The sequence below is a fragment of the Panicum virgatum genome, chromosome 5N (genome assembly GCF_016808335.1).
Source record: "Panicum virgatum strain AP13 chromosome 5N, P.virgatum_v5, whole genome shotgun sequence".
Lineage (NCBI taxonomy): Eukaryota > Viridiplantae > Streptophyta > Magnoliopsida > Poales > Poaceae > Panicum > Panicum virgatum.
The window spans coordinates 4,503,452-4,512,283 of NC_053149.1; the positions used below are offsets into that span (position 1 = coordinate 4,503,452).

The 8,832-nt window shown below is 49.4% G+C and overlaps 2 protein-coding genes across 5 annotated transcripts; one reads left to right on the forward strand and one right to left on the reverse strand.

Moving 5' to 3' along the window:
- Positions 1 to 378: 378 nt before the first annotated feature.
- On the forward strand, positions 379 to 2,768 carry LOC120675078 (cytokinin dehydrogenase 1-like). The gene is made up of 4 exons (XM_039956169.1): positions 379 to 1,003; positions 1,439 to 1,854; positions 1,953 to 2,218; positions 2,330 to 2,768. Exons 1-4 carry the CDS (start codon positions 409 to 411, stop codon positions 2,619 to 2,621), a joined length of 1,569 nt encoding a protein of 522 aa, XP_039812103.1. The 5' UTR covers positions 379 to 408; the 3' UTR covers positions 2,622 to 2,768.
- Positions 2,769 to 4,158: 1,390 nt separating this feature from the next.
- On the reverse strand, positions 4,159 to 8,168 carry LOC120674302 (zinc finger CCCH domain-containing protein 17-like). 4 transcript variants are annotated; one of them, XM_039955470.1, is made up of 7 exons: positions 7,638 to 8,166; positions 7,413 to 7,508; positions 6,665 to 6,754; positions 6,319 to 6,567; positions 6,064 to 6,243; positions 4,583 to 4,683; positions 4,161 to 4,484 (listed from the first exon to the last, which is right to left on the reverse strand). In XM_039955470.1, exons 1-7 carry the CDS (start codon positions 8,046 to 8,048, stop codon positions 4,319 to 4,321), a joined length of 1,293 nt encoding a protein of 430 aa, XP_039811404.1. In that variant the 5' UTR covers positions 8,049 to 8,166; the 3' UTR covers positions 4,161 to 4,318. The 4 variants fall into 4 exon arrangements, with proteins under 4 accessions (XP_039811405.1, XP_039811404.1, XP_039811406.1 ...); XM_039955471.1 differs by lacking the exon at positions 4,583 to 4,683 and having other exon boundaries at positions 4,159 to 4,549; positions 7,638 to 8,168; XM_039955472.1 differs by lacking the exon at positions 4,583 to 4,683 and having other exon boundaries at positions 7,638 to 8,167.
- Between the last annotated feature and the right edge of the window lie 664 nt (positions 8,169 to 8,832).

Genomic DNA, 8,832 nt, shown 5'->3' on the forward strand with positions numbered 1-8,832 from the left:
CTACTCCCTCCGTTCCAAATTATAAGTCATTCCAAGAATTTTGGAGAGTCAAAGTTTTTCAAGTTTGACTAAATTTATATAACAAGATAATAACATTTATGGTACAAATTAACTATCATTAGATTCTTTGTTAGCTATATTTTCATAGTATACCTATTTGATATCATAAATCTTTGTGTTTCTTTTTATAATTTTGGTCAAACTTCGAGATGATTTGACTCTCCAAAATTCTTGAAATGACTTATAATTTGGTACGAAGGGAGTAGTTAGTAACTTAAGTATGTAATCTCACCACGTAATTGTTGCCCTCTACCTCTCCTATATATACGGGGTGCAAACACCACGCATCCCCAGTTACCAAACACAATCACACCTTGTCCTGCGGATTAAGCTCTGCCAACGTCGCTAATGGCGGTGGTTTGCCTGCTGTTAGCCGCGCTAATCGCCTCCTGCCATGCACAAGCCACGGCAGGCGATCGTCGTCCTCCCTGGCCGGCCTCCCTCGCGGCGCTCGCGGCGGAGGGCAAGCTCCGGACCGACTGCAACGCCACCGTGCCGGCCTCCATGGACTTCGGCAACATCACCTCCGCGTTCCCGGCGGCCGTGCTCTACCCGTCGTCCCCGGCCGACCTCGGCGCGCTCCTCGGCGCGGCGTACGCCACCCCCGGGTGGCCGTACACCATCGCGTTCCGCGGCCGCGGCCACTCCATCATGGGCCAGGCCTTCGCCCCCGGCGGCGTGGTCGTCGACATGGCGTCCCTCGGCGCCGCCGCCGCTCCGCGCATCAACGTGTCGGCGGACGGCCGGTACGTGGACGCCGGCGGCGAGCAGCTGTGGATCGACGTGCTGCGCGCGTCGCTGGCGCGCGGGGTGGCGCCGCGGTCGTGGACGGACTACCTCTACCTCACCATCGGCGGGACGCTCTCCAACGCCGGCGTCAGCGGCCAGACGTTCCGTCACGGCCCCCAGATATCTAACGTGTTCGAGCTGGACGTGATCACCGGTACGTGTGCGCCTTCGCAAAATATCCGTGCACCACACCAGCAAGCAAAGCCTTTTCTCAGTAATTACGTGCCACACCTGCTTCAACTCCGATTGCTTCTTCTAGCAGTAGTTAGTGCAACTCGATCGCAACCATCTAATATAAATTGCCTGATTAAATTCGCTAAACACATTGTAAATTATGCTTAATAAGATTGCATTATATACTATTAGTATTATTAGTGTTAGTGCATGATGGTTACTGCTTGTCCAGCGCTAGCTGCACCGGCCGGCCGGCCGGCCGGCGAGGGGCGGCGACGACGGCGTCTTTAACTAATAGGCTGGCTCGCGCCAATGCGTTGACATTGGCGCAATCGCCGCGGTTGATCACTTTTATTTGTGGCTTTGGTTGCATTGTTCGGCGCTGACTTTCCCCCCACGGGTGCAATTCCTGCAGGCCGCGGGGAGACGGTGACGTGCTCCAAGGAGCTCAACGCTGACCTGTTCGACGCCGTCCTCGGCGGGCTGGGCCAGTTCGGCGTGATCACCCGCGCCCGGATCGCGGTGGAGCCGGCGCCGGCGCGGGCGCGGTGGGTGCGCCTCGTGTACACCGACTTCGCCACCTTCACCGCCGACCAGGAGCGGCTCGTCCGGCCGCTGCCCGGCGGCGCGTTCGGGCCGATGAGCTACGTCGAGGGGTCGGTGTTCGTGAACCAGAGCCTCGCCTCCGACCTGAAGAACACGGGGTTCTTCTCCGACGCCGATGCCGCCAGGGTCGTCGCGCTCGCCAAGGAGAGGAACGCCACCGCCGTGTACAGCATCGAGGCCACCCTCAACTACGACAACGCCACGGCTGCTGCCTCGGTGGATCAGGTAGGTTTGCAATTGTTTACCTCCCGATCGCCTCGCCATGGATCGATCGATGCACGCTGTTGCGAGTACGTGTTCTTATCGTACCGGGAGTGCCGCAGGTGCTCAAGTCCGTGCTGGACGGGCTCAGGTTCGAGCCGGGGTTCGCGTTCGTGCGCGACGTGGCGTACGTGGAGTTCCTGGACCGGGTGCACAACGAGGAGGTGGCGCTGGACAAGATGGGGCTGTGGCGAGTCCCCCACCCCTGGCTCAACATGTTCGTGCCGGGGTCGCGCATCGCCGACTTCGACCGCGGCGTCTTCAAGGGCATCCTGCAAGGCACCGACATCGTCGGCCCGCTCATCGTCTACCCCGTGAACAAAGCCAAGTATGTACATACTGAAGCATGCAGATCAGTCGGAGTCGCCATGCGCCTGTGAACAATCGATCGATCAGGCACGCCTGACTCTTGTTCGTTCGCCGGCGTTTTTTTTTCCAGGTGGGACGACGGCATGTCGGCGGCGACGCCGGCAGAGGACGTGTTCTACGTGGTGTCGCTGCTCTTCTCGTCGGTGGCGAACGACCTGGCGAAGCTGCAGGCGCAGAACCAGAGGATCCTGCGGTTCTGCGACCTCGCCGGGATCCAGTACAAGAGCTACCTGGCGCGTTACACGGACCGCGGTGACTGGGTCCGGCACTTCGGCACCGACAAGTGGAGCCGGTTCGTGGAGATGAAGAACAAGTACGACCCCAAGAAGCTGCTGTCCCCCGGCCAGGATATCTTCAACTGACCCATGCATCGCCACTAACTCGGTCGCAAATGCTTTCTTGGTTATATATAATGTGAATTCTCAGCCGTTAATCTGTATAGATGATCACTGATCTCAACAAGGTCATTTACGTCATGGGAGATGGTAATAAAGTGAAATTGCATCTCATATTCTCATGTTCATTTTTTGACTCAAATTAACTGAGTAGGAGTCATTTGAAAAAGAAAAAGCGTCACATCTTTTTTTAGAAACACGGAAACCGTCACTTGTGAAAGACATTTGCTTCAATCAAGGTGATTCTTCCTCAGTTTGCACGTTTTGCTTCGATGGCACCACCGTCATTTTCTAATAAAATACAATCTTGTTACGTGGTTGATCTGATAGCACGCATTTGACAACTGACGTCGACATGCAAGATCAGGTAAAGCGTCAATTGTACCCAGGCCGGTCCGGTTTCTGATGATAATTAGGCCCTCCACAATGTGGAGTGAAGCCACAAAAATACCGGGTCCCACAACAAGAAAACCAAGCATCACTTCACTGTGCTGCGGTGTGTAAATGTTTGGGCACTGCTGCTATCTAAATCTTGGGGCCCACAACAAATAAAATAACCAGCTTTCACTGGCCAGTTCTCTACGGTTCGCGTTTCCTTGGTGCAAGAATAATTTTTGATTAGCTGGGCAGCGATGCCTGAACTTGCTCCGCTCCCATTTTTTCTAGCATCACTTGCAATTGGCATCGCATGCTACAGTGGTTGAAGTGATGCTTCAATTCTATCTCTCCTCTTTAGACATCACTTTGGAGACACATTGTGGAGGGCCTAAGTAGAATTCTCTAGTTGACCAAAGCTGGCTTAATTTTGCTCTCTTACTTTCTCAGCATCCACCCCACATGCATATGCATTGCACCTGGCCGTTGACTAGAGGAATGCTTGGAGAGGTTTATTCCAAGCTTTAGAGAAAGTCGCTCTACAAAAGCTAAGCAACAGTGTGCTGACCTGAATAAAGTTGGTCGTAGATTATTGGTTACCATCACACATAAGCAAGCGCAGTCTCTCTGTACAGCCTATCTCTAGATCACAGCGATTATCGCCAGGGAATAAAAAAGGGAAATAAATATATACATATCAACATACCAATTATCGTCAGCGAACAAAAAAAGAAACAAAACTAACAAAACAAGCATGTATGTCAAAGAAAACAGCATGCCCATGTATAGCCTCCTCCTTTTATATTTAGTAGAAGACCTACAGAGCAAGCTATATATATGTATGCAAATACGGACAATCAGGGCTCGAACGTCTTTTGTACGTATGTAACCCGTGGGCGGAATTCAGTGGACGTGCTTGTCTCCTAGCGTCAAAATGGCCTTACCAGAGTCAATCGGAGTTAGGCAGTCTATGTCACACGGCATGGTGAGGGCTCGAACAAAGCTACACGCTTGTCCATCTTTGCATCCACACGACCATACCCCTTGTGGAAGTCGGGACGTGCCAGCGCAGGTCTCCACGACATGGCACTGGCACGCATCTCAAGTCGTGGCACTTTAAGGAGCCGCATGGGAACGTGATGTCAAGGTTGCGTCACTTATCAGGCCTCACAAAATTGGGCCGTCTGTGCATCACTGTGCTACATCGTCAGCGCTTGACTTCAGAGCTGTCATAATTTAGTATAGTTACAATGATGGAGCTGTCAATGAGGCCATACTGATGACTATGATTATGAATGCGCAGCCGACGCCGCCTCCTGATCCTGGTCTTGCTGGGGCGCCCACCTCCACACCTTGAGCTCGCCGGAGCAGTCTCCGGTGAAGAGCGGCCCACCATCCGCGAGCTCGATGGTCCTCACTTCGTTCTTGGAAAAGAGGGTGCCCACATCCTCGAACCTAGAAGATGACAACCAGGCAAAAGCAGATCTCCTTTCAGTAAAGAAGACAGGCGATCTCTTCACCTGATGAAACAGACAAATTTCTGATGAACTTACGATGGAAGGTCGAGCTGGCGGATGCAGTTGTTGTTATGGAGGGAGCAGAAGAGAACCGGCGTCTTCCCGACACGGTGCATGCCGAAGAGTGTGCGCAACCCCTGAAACAGAATCGGAAAGGTTAGAGCTGTAGTGAGGAGCAGCTCAGAAACAAGCCATTCTCATAAAAGGGCGGGAAAGGGGAAACCATAGCACTCAACGCACTTGCATTGTTGCATGACTATAGCCTTGTGTGATTCCCAATGATCAAGCACACCAGCAATTTTTCTCGGACCATCTCATGAGAGATATGACAACTAATTGTTTGAACTTGTTCCAATGCAAAGGTGAATAATATAGTGAGGTGAGGAGACACTAAGATTTACATGTATAGACACTACAAGCTAGGATACAACTTCTGGTGCGTGATCCAGAACAATATCCATCTCATGAGAGATATGAAAACTAATTGTTTGAACTTGTTCCAATGCAAAGGTGAATAATATAGTGAGGTGAGGAGACACTAAGATTTACATGTATAGACACTACAAGCTAGGATACAACTTCTGGTGCGTGATCCAGAACAATATCCAAGAAGTTCATTAGTTTCTTGCTGCGTGCAGTTGGTAGGCAAATCAGTTCGAATATAATGTTCAGTAAGTTGTTTTCAAAGTTAATAAGATATGATACACTGAGCAGACCATCTGAAATTCTCATCTAACAAGGCTTCTATCAGTATATAAAAATATCAATTACTGACCCAGTTCACCAGATAAACTCAGCTGACCAAGAAGACCAACCAAAGCTATCTCCATATGCAACAACCCTACACTGAGAGGTTCCAGCACGGCTCTGCTACACCTAGTTCAGAGACCACACTTATGAATCATATTGCTTCGCTAAGCTAATGAGAAAGCCTCTGCTGCACCTAGTTCAAAGACCACATTTATGATATTGCTTGTCTGAAAGCAAATGAGCAAGCCTATGTTACACCTAGTTCAGAGATCACATTTATGAATCATATTGCTTGGCTGAAAGCAACTGGAGTCCCAACAATTATGTCCCCTATGAAATGCAACGTACAACAAGTTCAGAAGCATTGTATTGAACGTTGAGAACAGAAATAAGCTGATCAACGAAAACACTGAAAAAATATTGACCAATGAAAGTTGGAAGACAATGGAAGGCCGGAACAAACTAGCAATTCGCTAATTTGCACAAACGAAACAGGATAATTTTGCACCCTATAGTTTTTCTTCGCTGATTTTGGGCAGTACCAGTATAGCAACAACGCCTTTTAGTCTCTAGGAAGTTTGGGCAGTACCACTATTCAGCAGAATAAAGAAAAGATTATCCAAGCACTACAATTAGAATTAAAAATTTGGTACTTATTCTGAACCTTAATGGTACAATTTAGTTGCTACAACTATAAAAAAGAAGATGTCATATAGCATAAACAGTCTGCAGAAATAACTCATCAGAAGCAGAACGGCAATACTTACATGCTCCTCAGCATGGGTATATTTGACTTGAAGGTTTCCAGACTCTGAAAGAGTCCAGAGCTTTACAGTCTTGTCCAGGGAGCAAGATAATAACTTTTCATCCCAACATAGGACAGATGTTACAGCAGCTTTATGCTCAGAGAGTGTTTGGACACACTTCAAAGTCATGAGATCCCATACCTGATAGATACAAAGAATGCATTAGTAAGGTTCAGTGGTCAATGTGAAAGAAATCTTAAGAATTTATATACGCACTTTGATGGTCTTGTCAAGTGAGCTAGAGTAAAGTCTTGTTGCTGAGATAGAAAGTGAAATGACGGCACGTTGATGGCCAGTGAGGATCGACACTGGTTCCATGTTGCTCTGCTTAGAAGGAAATTTCCAAGCCATGATGCGACCATCTCCCGTACCAGCAAACAGCATCCCATCCGTGACAGTCATGGAACAAACCAGACCAGAAGGCCCCTGAAGACTTAGTTTTGTTCCTGTCTGTGTGTTCCATGCCTTGTACCAATCAAAGTAAACCCTCAATATAAGATCACCACAAATATAATCCAAAATGAATGTGTACTCCCACTAGAATCCAGGAACAGGATATCACCTCCACGGACTTCGGAATCCCTATGAATACCCATGGACCATGGGTGATCATGCAGCCAACCTTGCCTCCCATCTTGATGACATCAACACACTATTGCAGAAACATCAAGAACAAAAGGCAATACGATAACAGGTTAGATTTTTTTCTTTTGCCTTCTACATGAATATCTTCTCTCTTTTCCTCCTTTTCTGAATCTAGATTATGCTCATGCCTCTCAATCTATTTTTTCCTCCTTTCTTTGCTTTTTTTCTTTTTTTCTCATTATAAATATTTCTTACAAAAAATGCATGAACATCCACTAAAAGACAACTGTAATCTCCGAGTCCCTTCCAAAGCAGCCAACCAGGCAACCAGTTGCTCATCAGCGAAGTGATAGCAGCCAGATGACCTCCTAAACTGATCCTGGGCACACTGATAACTGAAACAGGCAAACAGCCTCTAATAACCATGATCCCAGCCAACACATAGATTACTGCCAACGTGCAGAGAACAATCCAATCTGAACCGACAGACACATGGACCACTGCGAGTAATCAGTTGATATCCACCGGCAATTGGTGAGACAGTCAGGGCATTTATCACCACAAGCAACCAGAAGAAATCCTGAATCGCCCCTTGTTGGTGGTACAGCAACCGCCACAAATTGCCAAGCAGCACATCAACCACCAATCCACCAAGAGCAAATGGAGGATCAACCGCGCATATATCTTAGGCAGATGAGATTGCCGGGAACCAAGAGCCGAGCTACCTTGCCAGAGTTGCGGTCCCAGACGCGAACAGATCCGTCGACGCTGCCAGAATAGAGTTTGTCGGAACAGCGCGGCACTGAGATCCCGCTGATAGCCTGTCGAATTAGATTAACTGATCATAAATTCACAATCCACAACCGATCGACCGGAATTGCATCGAAATCGGGCCGCCGCGATCGCGTTGTTATAGAGCGAATTTTCAGAGGAGGCGCGGAAGCACGGACCTCTGTATGTCCAGCGAGGGCGCAGAGGAAGACGAAGCCACCCCCACCGATGCAGCGGCGCTTCTCAACGGGCGGTGTATCGTATACAGCGTCCGGCTTCGGCTTCAGCACAGGCTCCGGGCTTGTCATCTCGCCTCCACGGCTCCGTCCTGCGGGTGCAGCAGAAGCAGCGCCGGGCGCGGCGGGTTCGGGACGGCGACGCGATCCGGACGGCTCCACCTTCTGCGCGGGGCCGAGGAGCCTCGCCGTCGCGGGATCCAGGCGTAGGGGCGGGCGCGAGGCCTTGGCGCCGCCGCGGCCGCCCTGGGGCTCAGGCACAGAGGAACGGGCGTAGGGGCTCCACCGCGCGGGCGCGGGCGCGCGCGCGGGGCCGGTGCCGAGGCGCGCGGCGAGGGTGGAGGAGATCGGCATGGCGGTAGCTGCCGGGCGCCGGTCTCGCGGACGCGTGGTGGGTAGAGGCGGCGCTGGGTTTCTTCCGGGGAACGGCGTGGTGGAGGCGGCGATCGCGATCGTGGAACGAGGCGGTTTGGCGGACGCGGACACGCGGTAACTTATATGTCGACCGCGCCTAGCCTTGAGGGCCACCCACAACAAAACCGGCAATATATGTTTGCAAAATTCCTTGAGATACATTCTAAAATTACAAGTATATACGTTTCAAATTACTTTGCACTGAGGTTATTCTGGGACAACTATTATTATATCAACAATAAACACATATGCATTTTGACATTGTATTACGAACTACTTGCAGCCTAAATAAAAATAAGATTTCCAAAGATTTTGTTGTAATGTTTCGAATTAATCTCTTGTAGCTGAGCAGAAGCATGGAGGAGAGAAACATTTACAGATTTAGCTTTCCTTATTGAAAAAGCGTGAGGACCAGCACATGTCAGGGACGGGAAGAACTTGGGTACAAGGAATTCCTATGTATATCTTTAAAATAAAGTATTGAACATCCAAGAATCTTACAAAATACCTATGGAATGCCTCAATCCATAATAATTTTAAGAGAAAATCTAACGTGAGCTCTATCTAACCTCCTGAAAACTTTCTTTTGTCTCTCTCGTCTCACATTTTTTTTTGTATTTTGAATCCAACATTCCATTGGAAGGTTTCATGCATTATGAATTCCTATAGGACTGCAATTGACAACCATGTTGGATAATGTACGTTTTGTTTCTATTCCTACGTT

What these genes read in the sequence shown, in the direction of transcription:
- LOC120675078 (XM_039956169.1), top strand. Translation starts at nt 409, where the DNA reads ATGGCGGTGGTTTGCCTGCTGTTAGCCGCGCTAATCGCCTCCTGCCAT. An exon ending in CTGCTGCCTCGGTGGATCAG is followed by an intron (nt 1,855 to 1,952) that starts GTAGGTTTGCAA and finishes GGAGTGCCGCAG; the next exon opens with GTGCTCAAGTCCGTGCTGGA. An exon ending in TACCCCGTGAACAAAGCCAA is followed by an intron (nt 2,219 to 2,329) that starts GTATGTACATAC and finishes TTTTTTTTCCAG; the next exon opens with GTGGGACGACGGCATGTCGG.
- LOC120674302 (XM_039955470.1), bottom strand. Translation starts at nt 8,048, where the DNA reads ATGCCGATCTCCTCCACCCTCGCCGCGCGCCTCGGCACCGGCCCCGCG. An exon ending in CCCTCGCTGGACATACAGAG is followed by an intron (nt 7,509 to 7,637) that starts GTCCGTGCTTCC and finishes CTAATTCGACAG; the next exon opens with GCTATCAGCGGGATCTCAGT. An exon ending in CACTTGACAAGACCATCAAA is followed by an intron (nt 6,244 to 6,318) that starts GTGCGTATATAA and finishes TGTATCTATCAG; the next exon opens with GTATGGGATCTCATGACTTT.